The sequence below is a fragment of the Salvia hispanica genome, unplaced genomic scaffold (genome assembly GCF_023119035.1).
Source record: "Salvia hispanica cultivar TCC Black 2014 unplaced genomic scaffold, UniMelb_Shisp_WGS_1.0 HiC_scaffold_1349, whole genome shotgun sequence".
Taxonomy (NCBI): Eukaryota; Viridiplantae; Streptophyta; class Magnoliopsida; order Lamiales; family Lamiaceae; genus Salvia; species Salvia hispanica.
The window spans coordinates 1-12371 of NW_025951637.1; the positions used below are offsets into that span (position 1 = coordinate 1).

Here is a 12371-nt window from a genome sequence, read left to right on the forward strand (position 1 = left end):
CCGAAAAATAAAAAACCTCACTCAGACTTTGAATAATAATTTGATATTGAATTTTTATACTCTCAAGTTCTCAATTTAGTTGTGTTAAAGGTAAAGTGCTAATTGCCTAAGAAAATAGTGTTTGAATCTATCAAAAACGAGCTGAGCAAACAAGGATAAGCTGAGGAAGTACAGATGCCGTTGGATGCAAGTCTTGATCTTTTAATCTTGACCGTTGATGTACTAGTTAGTTGAAATAGCTAATTTACTCTTTTGTTTGTTTTCGTTTTTTGTATATAGCTTGAGAGCTGACACTATTCAATATACGATTCACTTTCCCCAAATCTGATTTCTTTCAATTCACTCAAAATCTCTCTCTCAATTCATCAAGAACATTGAATCTATTCCAGACAATTTCAATTGGCGCCGTCTGTGGGAATCGGATTCACATCGGAGATGGCTGCTAGGTTTGAAGCGGAGAAATTCACCGGCGACAATGACTTCGGGTTGTGGCGTGTAAAGATACGGGCGATGTTGGTTCAACAGGGATTAGGAGCTGTTCTGAATTCGACCGAAGTGAAGGTTCTTGATGAGAAGGAGACTCAGAAGTGTGAGGAAATGATGGCGAAGGCGCACAGCACACTTGTGCTTTGCCTCGGTGATAAAGTTTTGAGGGAAGTGATAAGGCTAATTTCATGCATCGGTAATGTGCAAAAAATGTTATAAATTGCTGGGTCTAACACGTTTCCTAAGCCAGGTGTGTGAAGAAAATCGCTAGATCAAGGAAGTAAGGAAGGAGATGGTCTAGCGAAAGAAAAGGACGAAATGAGCAGGTCTTACAAGGAAAATTGGCGTGACGGGGGAGTCTACAGCTGAGGGCAACAAAGTCATTATCAATACCTCGCTGGACCCACTAAAGTGCCTATAAATAGAGAGGAGCATGCAACGTAATGGAGATAGTTTTTCACTCTTCTTAGCTCATACATTTTACACACACTTGGGAAACATTCTAGGGGATAATCGTAATAGGGGGGCACTTTCTAGAGATCTCAAGTTTTGTAACACCGTCCCAGTGAGGGCGAAGATACATTTGTTTTAATTTCAGCTGTTTTTGCTAGTTTTCACCGTCGAACTTCACTTTTGGGAGTCGACTTTGATGTTGATTATGTTTAACTGTTTATCGCTCATGGATCTGAGTTTAGCTTTTAATTTCAAGTTACTTTTGCTTAGATCTCTCTACTGTTAGCGTAATTCTTAAATTGCTATGTCGATCTCTGTTTATTTCGTTATTGAGGTGTTTGATGTGGAATTGGGTGACAGATCTGTGGTTGATTGAGTGTTCGGAGCTTAAATTTGTAAATCTGACGTGATGGAGAATTTCTTCTGTTTGGAGTCCGTGTCGGACGCTTGGATCCGGAGTGGATTTAGCGTCTAAAGTTGGTTTTGGCGTGTGAAAGAACAGTAGTGGATAGACTTGTTTTATTTCCTTTGTTTTCTATTTCCCTTCGTCTAGGTATGCAGATCTGTAAGTTCTTCGTGATTTATGCATAGATTTGATTCCAAGTTAGTAGCTCTGTTTTTGATTTGCTCATGTGTTTTTCTCAAGAAGTTTTATGCGAATTTGGTTGTAGAAGACGATGTCACTGTCAGTTAGTACTAGAGTTAGTTATTCTGCCACTTTCCAGTCGTACTCTGCTTTTTCTTAGAGGTGGTCCCATCGTAGAATTATTTCCTAGGTCTAGCTGTTAGGTTAAGTGTCTTTCTAATATTCCCAAGTCAAGTTAATTTTATTTTTTTCCTCAACCCAAGAAAATGCGTGGCAGCAGCCAACACCAAAAATACTCCCAAATCCTTGATTACGATTCTTACGCATCCTTCTCTGTGGGATCGATCCCTACTTCCCTATACTAGGTTTAGTAAAGAGGTTGAGGGTTTTTGAAGCGGGAAGTACTTGTGTGTCCGACGACCGGATTCCACACAACCTGCGAGTTCCTAGACCAAGTGATCTAGTGGACTTGCTGGATCTGGGGAACCTGCCTTATTTGAACATCGCAACACTGCACACACACCACACTTGTACTGTCTCAACCAAGAAACACAGGTAGCTTCAGGAAGTAATGAAGGAAAAGACCGCTTTGGGGATTTTGGAGAAGCTCGAAGACGTCTACCTGACGAAATCGCTCGCGAATCATTTGTATGTGAAACAGCGGCTGTACTCGTACAAATTCACGGAGGATAAATCGGTGATCGAACAATTGGGGGATTTTAACAAGGCCATTGATGACCTTGAGAACATAGATGCGACGATCGGAGATGAGGACAAGGCCATTCTCTTACTCAACGCTCTGCCGAAATCGTATGAGCAGTTGCGTGATGCCATCATGTATGGCAGGGATAAAACGATCACTCTATCAGAGGTTCAATCGGCGCTGAGAGCTAAGGATCTTCAGAAGTCTGGGGCAGAAAGTGGCGTTGAACAATTGCCAGAAAGCTTGAATATTAAGAAATTCAAAGGCAAGAAGGGTTTCAAGAAAGGGTATGAATCATCTAAACCAGCTGCGAATGATGCAAAGGAAACACGTTCTTGTCATTATTGCAAGAAACCCGATCACCTCAAGCGCGATTGTTTCGTGTGGAAGATTCCTTTTGATGAAGTCCACCCCAAAAGAATGCGAGACCACGAATGGCTTTTAAAGGGTTTTGGGGACCCCAAAAATTGGGGGGGTTTAAAGGATTTGGGGCAAAAAAAAAGGAGAAATTTTAAAAATGAAACCCCTTTGGAAGATTGCATTTTTGGGCCCAAGCCCAAAAAATTTTTCCCCCCCAAGGTAAACATACATCTCAAAACCCTCTTGACTACGTTCATAAGGATATATGGGAACACCCTTAAATTTTTGGGGGGGTGGTACTATATGTAAATTGTTGATATTTCTAAAAAAGGTTTGGTGTTTGTGTTGAAGGAGAAGTCGGAGGCCTTTAAGAAATTTAAAGAATGGTGTTGTTTATTTGGGGCCCCAGATTTGGGAAAGTGGGAAGGGGCAAAAACGGAAACGGTTTGGATTTTTACCCAAAAGGAATTTGATGTTTTTGAAAGGCAAGGGCTTTAAAAGCGGCATAAAACCATTTGCCCCCTAATCCTCAAAAAAACGGTGTGGCCGAGAGAGTTAATAGAAAAGTCATGGAGAGAGTGAGGTGCATGTTGGCCACTTCCTGGAAAAAAAGGTTTTGGCAAAAAGGTTTTGCCGGGTTTTGTGAAACTTATGAATAAATGTCCGGATTGGGTTTGAAGGGTGATACCCCCGTTTTAAATGGTATGGGGACATGGTGACTACTCTAAGTAAGGTGTTTGGATGAAAAAGGCTTATGCTCATTTGGGCGAAAAAAGGGTGGATTTTGGGGCATTGAAAGTTTTTTTCTAGGTTATCAAGATGGAGTGAAGGGATACCGTTTTTGGTTTTGAGGGGGGAAACCCAAATATTATAATGGGTAGAGATGTATTTTTTCCGGGAGCCCGATATGCCCTCAAGAAACCCCCCGATGACGGATGACGGCAAAAGGTGCAAAAAAATGGAAGGGGTTTTTGGGACCTTTAAAGGGGAAACCCTTTAAGTTTAACTACACCTATTGAAAGTGAAAAGGATAACAAGATAAAAACCCGGGGAAGGGCGAACAATCATTCCCTAATGATTTAGAATCAAGGGGCCCAGGAGGCCCCCAAGGAGTTGAAGCCCCCACCGGATATATTGATGAGGATATGTTATATTTTCCCCCGTGTATACAAAAGGGGGAGTTTAAAGAACGGCCCTTTATACGGAGAAACTATGCAAAGCAAAAAAAAGAGATAGATGGCTAAAGGCAATGATTGAAGAAAAAGAATCATTTCAAAAAGGGAAATTGGGTCTTGGTTTATAAAAAAGGTTTAAAAAAAAAATTGTAAAATTTGAAGTGGATCTTAAGAAAGATTAGTCCGGAAAATAATAAAATAAGGTTCAAGGCTAGGCTTTTTAGCAAGGGGGGTTTACTCGGAACATGGTATTGACTTCAACGAGGTTTTTTTTCCAGTAGTTAAACATGCCTCCCTCAGAAATTTTTAGTTGTGGTTGCCAAGCTAGATTGGGGCTAGAGCGTTGGATGTGAAAACGGCTTTTCTACATGGTGATCTTGGGGGAGACTATCATATGGGAACCGGGCTTTTTAAAGGGGAGAAGAACAAAGGCCCGAAGCAAGCAAATTTGGGGAAGACATTAAGGGTGGTGTAGGAAAAAGGGATTTAGTAGATCCCAAAAATTTACTCTTTTTTTTGTACATAAAGAAGAAGGGAAAAAACAAAGGGCTTATCTCCTATTATATGTTACGATATGTTAGTAGCAGGGGTTTGGGGGAAATTGGGGAAATTAAAGAATTTGAATAAAATTTTTTATAGGGAAAGGGTTTGGGCATTGCGAAAAAATCCCAGGAATGAATATTGGCCAAATAAAAAAAGAGGGGGATATGGTAAATTAAAAAAAATTATGTCTCAAAGTCCGAATAGATTCAAAAAACGGAAAATCAAGGGCAAAATTTTTAGGCAAACATTTTTAAACTATTTGGAGACAAGGGCCCCAAAAAGAAAGGGGGAAACCAAAAAGATGAATCGGAAAACCTTATTTTCTTCTCGTTGGAAGCATAATGTACGCCTGATTAGCACCCCCGGGGCCCCATCTAGCTAAAAACCCTCGGTGTCCCGTTTCATGGGGGAACATAGAAAGGGGGCATTGGGGGCCCCGATGGACTTTGAGATACTTAAAGGGGCGGGGGGCTATGGAATTTTCGTTAAAGGGGAAAAATGGGAAAAGGGGATCCAATTGGGGTTTTTCGATAGTGATTTTGCGGGGAATGTGGACAATAGAAGATCGGAAATGCTTTTGTGTTCACCATGTTTGGTGGAGAGGTTTGGGGGAAGTCTAGGGAAGATGTGGTTTTTCCCGGGACCACGAAGGCGGAAATTGTGCCTTAAAATCAATTTTTTAAGGGGGTTTGGGGCCAGGCTTGGTCGCAAATTTTGGTGTGATCCGAAAAAAATGGCTTTGGTTGTATAACAACGGACCCTATCCCTTTTCTAAACATCGGGTTTTCCATGAAAAGAAAGCATATTGATGTGAAGAGACTTTTTTGAGAGGAAGATTGAAGAGGGAAAAAAGGGTTAAAGGGTTTAAAGTGGACACAAGTGAGAATCCAAAATATGCTCCGAAAACCCTTCCCGGAAAAGTTTAATCTTTTTCATAAAACCGCTTTTTGGGGGGAAGAGGTGAAAATAATTAGCATTCAAGGGAAGATTGTTAAAGGTTAATTAATTTTAAGAAAATTTTTTTTTTTGAATCTATCAAACGAAATTTTTAAAACAAACAAAGTGATTTTGGAAATCTGAAGGGGAATTGGGGAAGTCTTGATCTTTTAATTTGACCGTTGATGTACTAGTTAGTTGAAATGGGTTAAATTTTCTCTTTTTTTTGTTTTTTTTTTTGTATATTTTGAGAGGGGACCTTTTTTCAATATACGATTCCCCTTTTCCCCTTTTGATTTCTTTCAAATTTACTCAAAATTTTCTCTCAATTCATCAAGAACATTAATCTATTTGGAAAATTTCAAGTTTAGTTCTTTTTATGTATCGTTAAAAACATTATCCCAAAGCCCCTTCAAATTTGCATCATTTGGTATCAAAATCAATGGGAAAGAGATATGGCGAAAGGGCGATGCTCGTAGTGGCGTTTTGTGGGGGGGACATGGAGATCTCCCAAACGGGAGGTTCCGGCAGCGTGATCCGCGCAAAATTGAGAACGATGATCCCAGACAAAAAGGAGAAACCCCCGCCCCCGACATCGAAAACGGTGGGTCCGCAAAAAACAACGGGTTGGGCCCACAACGACATTTGGGGCGAAGAAGGGGTGGGGAAAACCAACCCATGAGATCTAATTTTTTGGAGCCCCTGCCAAATGGGCGATTCGATTCAACGAAAGTCTACGGTGGCCGGCCCAAGCCCCTTTTACGACAAGGATATATTTTTGATGCCGTTTTATGATGAGCCCGTTTCGACGAGGATATTTGCCGGTCCCGGGGTAAGGGTCGCTTGTATATGACGAGGATATATCGTCGATTGGTGGTGTTATAATGCCCGGGGATCCACATGATATATTTCTAGGCTCCCCCGGGTTGATGAGCGGGAAACCATGCCTCCTTGTAAATTTTATTTGCCAGCCGGGCTCGATGATGATGAGGGTTGGAGGGGGTTGTCGTTCCCCCCAAAAAAGGGCGAGGAGAGTGAGGTTTTTTTTTTTTCGGAAGATGTTTGGGTTTTCCCCAAATCGATGAAGCTCAAGGTAGAAAATTTTGATCCTTTAAATTATAATTCACCCAAGGAGTTGAATTTTGATAATAATATTTCGTTTTCATTGATGCTAGGATTTCTCGAATTTCTTCTGTTAGTCAATTTCTCTATCGTTTTGCATGAAATTACTCCTACAAATAGTTGAACATAATAATAATAAAAAAATCTAAATTTAATACTCACAATATAATCTTCAGATAATTTTTCCATGTTTTTTCCCAATATTATCTCATTTGCATAAATTTAAGCTAACATCGACTATAGTCTATACTAATGTACGAAATTTATACTCGTAAAAGAACATGTAAATATACTGTAATTATTTGTTTTGTTTTGGTTTTCCAACACGAACCTGATCAAATACGCCTCTGGTAGCAGTTATTTCCAATGATTTGAGCACGGAACCCGTAATCCCAGCCGACAAGCCTCCGGCGATGATATTACTGATAACGACGTTGTCGGAAAACATTGCCGCGGCTGACGGCGAGTATGAAGAAATGGCAAATAGTAGTAAGTCGTTTACAAAGAAGAGTGAGGTTTATGAATAATAAAGTAGGAGCATACTTACTTTTAAACTAAAACTGTATTTATGGCTAATAAACAAATGGGTTGCAGCTACGTCCAAGACTGGTTTTCACAATAAATATGTTTGCTTCTAATTAGATCTAATGAAATAAATATTTGGCGGCTATTGATGAAAAATTATGATGGGAGATTGGTGATTCATGTGCATTTTTGGTTGTAATTAGATAATTTCAATATTTAAACATAAGCAGGTGAAATGTTTTAGGAGACGTGACATTTGAGTCGTTAACTATCACTATAAGGTCAATTCCTCTTGATTTTTTCACTTTTATATGTGTGGAGTGTGGACTGATTAAGTCATGTGTCAGCCTGGTCCCATACTTATTTTTTTAAATCACTTCATTCATCAATTAAACATGCAAAAATCAGCAAAATATGATAGATTTAATATTACATGTTTAATTTGACAGAGTTAAAAGCCAATCAGAATCAATTGTGATAGTGCTGAGATGGAAAAAAATGGAACATTTAATAGCGACGGAGGAGTATATACTAAAATTTAAACAAATAGTATAAAAAGAAAAAAATATTTAAAATGTGAATTTAGTAAGGTCTTAAGTTCCTTAGCTTATATACTTGGGATGGGTCCGCCTATGAGATTCAAAATCGAATGAGGTAAAAATAACAAAAATTACTAGACTAACAAATCATGTGGATACGTTTATTATCATATCAATTTGATAATGAATTAATTTAGGAAGGAGCTCGAAATTCTTAGTAAGACAGGAAAAATATATAAATAGATATAATTTTTAAAAATTAGAAAAGGGATAATTAATGGAAGATTAATACAAAATTTTTATAAAAAGTTATACGTCGTATGTGGGGATGTCTTGAATAAAAGTGCGGAATTAGGCCCTTTTAGTATTAAGCTAGATTCATGATGTGATCAAATGAAAACTATTAAATATTGTACAAACTTAAAACTATGATTTGGATCATTGAAAAATATCAACAAATCACAAAAAGCATTAACGGGAAGATGTCAACGAATTTCAACGGAAATCAAGTGATTGATGGTGTGTTGATATTGTATTAATCTTTAGATTGACATTAAAATCTTAAAATTTTACTTTGTGTTGATATTGTATTGAAACGTATTGAATCTTTGTTGAGGAATTTTGAGTTTGTACAATATATAAGTTTGCATCAATGCCCTAGCGGTAAGGAGCTTAGACATCAATGTATGAGGTGCGAGTTCGAGCCCTTCTTTGTAATTTGTAATTTCCCCATTCATAAAGGAGTTAATTTTTAAATAAAATTTGACCGACCCAATAACAAAACGATGACATCATGAACCTGATTCACACTATTAAATCATGATATTGTATGATTTTTAACATGATTTAAAATTGGAATTTAACTGTATATGATCTATAATTAGCCTATATCGAGTTCAAGAAATTTGGCATACCAGCACGTGTTAATTACTTAATTTCGTGATACTCTTTGTTGGAGATGGTGGTGTCTTCACTATTACTCTTCGGGGCTAGTTTGGTACTATTGAATTAAAACTTTAATTTCGTGATACTCTACGGTAATTGTTGGACAGCTGCATATGATCACATTTAATATAATGTTGCATCTCAATTTTTAGGACTAGTTTGGTATAACCATTGAATTAAAATTAAGATAAAATAAGAGATTAATTAAACGGATAAAAGTGGATACTACTAACGAGCATCGTTTTATGTACTGTTATATGATGGATAAAATTAAAATTAAAATTAAAATAAGAAAAATAAGGGGGTTTGATAGACTAGGTTATTTTGTTTTTTAAGCCATGAAACAATCCTATAAATATATTTATCTCACTATATTAAGATTAATAAAAACTTGTTAAAGTAATAATTTGTAAATAAAATTATAATTATTTTATATGAATTTAAGTATTATCTATCAAGCGTAAAGTTATTCCCGTATTCCCTCCGTCCCATTAAATATGCAACATTTGAAAATCGATGAAATTTTATATAGTATTGTTTTGTGTATAAATGAAGAGATAAAAGTATGAAAGATGAAAAAGTAGAGATAAAATTATTTCCATTTTAAGAACGTTTCATTTTTAATGGGACAATCTAAAAGGAAAAATGTTTCATTTTTAATAGAACAAGAGAGTACTAACTTACCAATGCTATGGAGTAGTAATATTTATAGGATAATAATAACCTTCAAAATTATTAAATTTTGATTTTGTAACAAAGTTAAAACTTAATTCCACAAATTATGTGTATTTATTATGTTGTTAATCTGCTACAACAGGGACATGTTCACTCTGCAATTTTACAAACATGATGAGACCATGCCATATTGCCATGCTCAACAAATTCAACTTACAACTACAACAACAAACACTAGAGCTTCCTACAACAGAATTTGCTCAATTTTCATCATTTCCGGGTCAATCTTCGTTCGTTACATCACCCTGGCTATGAGGATTTAAACTCAGAAAACTAAACTACCAACCAAAACCGCGGTCATTGGCACAGTCAAGTTGTCATCGAGCTCACTGCTTAAAGGGTGTGATTCAACTAATGCAGCAGCAGCAGACATATCAGAAACCCAAGAACCGTTTTCATGCTTCCTTCCATGAAACCGAAAGATGAATAGTAGAGCATGAATCTGTTGAGGCATAACTCGGTCTCAGCAATAGACTTTAACTAAGTTTAAGGAGGACGAGGAGGGAGAGTTTGTTACCCAGTGAAGCCAAGAAACCAGCACTCGCCATTGCAATACTCCCGTTAACTGATTTATTTTTGTTGTAGGAAGTTTCTGTCCACCAAAACGACGACCCACAACATCAGCCATACCTGAAAAAGAAGAATGTGGTCATCTCATCTACATTTCAGCATTTATCATGGGAATATAAATTCCAGCAAATCCTGCTAACAACGTTGGAAAAATTGTGCAGAATCAGAAAAAAGAATACCATCACCAGCACACATGTTACAAACTGCTGCAATCGCTATAGGTGATGTTCTCAGTAAATGGCACTGGCTAAAGTGATCGTGGAAGCATAGTACAATGGCCCTTAAGGAGTTCCCTGAATAGAGAATGGCCATCAGAACTAAAGAAGTTTCACATTGCATAGAGTGGGGAAAATACTGTGAGTATCTCATGCATTTGGTCTTAAATCAACTTATTCGGAGTCGCAGAAGCTCTTCTTCTCGAATCACCATTTCTTGCAGCATCAACACATCATGATGTTGAACTAAGAAAGAATCTATTATGCATCAAAAAGTTTCCATTTAAGCTTCAAAAGCAGGCTATGTTTTCCACATTTCCGAATGGCATGCATCAAACCGATGTGGTTTTGTAATAGGAGAACTGAAGTACCACGAAAACTGGAATGCCATTATGCTTGAAGTTTAATGACATTTGATTTGAAACATACCTATAGTCCCCATCTCTGGTCATGGACTTGACAGTTGCATCATCCTTCCATATTCCAAGTCCCATGAGAAGCATCTTTATTATATTAACAGCAGGAATGAGAGCTGCAAAAATCGCTCCCTGGCGACCAGGACTACAACATAGTATCAATAAGCTCAATTAGATAACTGAAAACCTCTATCACAGTGAATAGATAATGCTACTACCTGAACATAGGCCAGCAAAGCATGAATGCTAATCCCAGAGTGATGTGTACAAGCTTCCTATTTAGTTTCTACAAAACAAAATTAAAATAGTATACGTTTAGAAGGAGGCTAACAAACGCTTGAATTCAAGATTTGACAACATAGGAATCAAACGAATCATAATTCATAGAGCTATGTATAATCTTCTGCCGTAAACCTCATTGGACCTTAAATTTCACTAATAACAACACCATTCACAGAGCTATGATTTGGCTGAACTTTGTATCTATCATCATGCATCAATTGATTTGAGAAAGCAGTTTCTCACCAAGCATCCCCAAATTCAAGCATAATACACATAAAATTTTGAAACATTGACTTACCATTCATAAGCAGAGATTTGTTTACTATCACAAAATGATGGAAGGAAACAACAAACCTGATCAAATATGCCTCTCTTAGCCGTTTGTTCCCAAAGCTTAAGCAGCGACAGCGCAATCCCGCCCGACAAACCGCCGGCGATGAGGTCGCTGACAACGACGTTGTCAGTAAACATCGCCGCCACCGACTTCAGCTCCCGGCGGATCCTCCTGCGCGGCGTTGGCTTGAGCAGGTGGATGAAATTGAAGGCGTCTTTCTTCAGAGGGCAACGCAAATTGGGGGTGGAATTTGGGGGGATTGTGAAGAAAGCGATTGCGAGTGCCATAACGGTGTCGTTTTGAGTAGCTGGAAGGGGTGGTTGGCTGCATAAAATGCTAAACTGCGCCGCCCACGTGGTTTATTAGGGCAGCGGGGTAGAGACGCGGACGCCATTGCCGTAAATGTGGAATATTGGTGAGCTGATAAATATTTAATGCAACCAAACTTTGAATTAATGGCGGTCAAAATAAACAAATCTGTTAATTAGGGTTTAGATGGGGAATTGGGGATTGATTACTGAAGCTTTTGCTACCTGGTGTTGACAAAAAAATAGTACTCCACTAATGTTTTTATCCATTAATTTTGTATAATTAAATGTGCTAATACAGGGTGAGTATCAATGTATTGAAATTTTCATCCTCAACAAAATATGCTGCTACAGATTTTAATTTACAGTAAATTCTCATGTCTAACAATAATTAACGGCTTCGATGAAGTTTGCAGCTTTTTGGCTTAGCGGAATTAATATTGGCAAACAAGATTTCTCCGGTTCATATCATTTAACTTCATTTCATCCATAATACTTTCGTCATCACACAATAGGAGTCATCTATCTATCTATCTATACATATATAAAAGGCGAGTTTGAGCTATTTTGAATAATATTTTATACTCGAGGATATAAATGCAATTTTAAAACCGATAAAATCTGAAGACCAATTGTAAAAACCACTAAATTACCAAGTTTTGTGATGTGAGATCAGATAGTAATGTTTGTAACGTTACAATTTAATCACCAATTGTAAAAATCACTAAATTACCAAGTTTTGCGATGTGGGATAGTAATGTTCGATCGGTTACACTAATTATTTAATACTAGCATGTAATTCAACCATGGAATCAACGCTAATGCCATGATTATAAAACATGTGATGCAAAAATTTAGGGCTATAATCCCGGAAACTTCAATAAAGCCGTTTAAATTGGCCAAGGAAGAAACGGAGCAATAATTGTCCCTATTAAATTAGATAGTATTTAGTGTAGAGAATTGAATTAATAATAATTTAGTATAAATTTAAATCAATCTATCTTTATATTTTTTGCTATAAATATGTGAGATTACAATAGAAATGGCGTAAGTATTGTGAATACATAGATGCAGGATCTATAGGAGAGCGAATGTCGCAATTTGATAAAGTTGATGTATGACGTTGGAGGTTATAGGG

At 37.4% G+C, this 12371-nt stretch overlaps 1 protein-coding gene across 5 annotated transcripts; it reads right to left on the reverse strand.

The window, feature by feature from the left end:
• Nucleotides 1–9692: 9692 nt before the first annotated feature.
• On the reverse strand, nt 9693–11342 carry LOC125198287 (farnesol kinase, chloroplastic-like). 5 transcript variants are annotated; one of them, XM_048096670.1, is made up of 4 exons: nt 10946–11339; nt 10528–10595; nt 10323–10454; nt 9693–9738 (listed from the first exon to the last, which is right to left on the reverse strand). In XM_048096670.1, exons 1-4 carry the CDS (start codon nt 11210–11212, stop codon nt 9729–9731), a joined length of 477 nt encoding a protein of 158 aa, XP_047952627.1. In that variant the 5' UTR covers nt 11213–11339; the 3' UTR covers nt 9693–9728. The 5 variants fall into 5 exon arrangements, with proteins under 5 accessions (XP_047952627.1, XP_047952624.1, XP_047952626.1 ...); XM_048096667.1 differs by lacking the exon at nt 9693–9738 and adding an exon at nt 9919–9971 and having other exon boundaries at nt 10946–11340; XM_048096669.1 differs by lacking the exon at nt 9693–9738 and adding an exon at nt 10043–10139 and having other exon boundaries at nt 10946–11340.
• Between the last annotated feature and the right edge of the window lie 1029 nt (nt 11343–12371).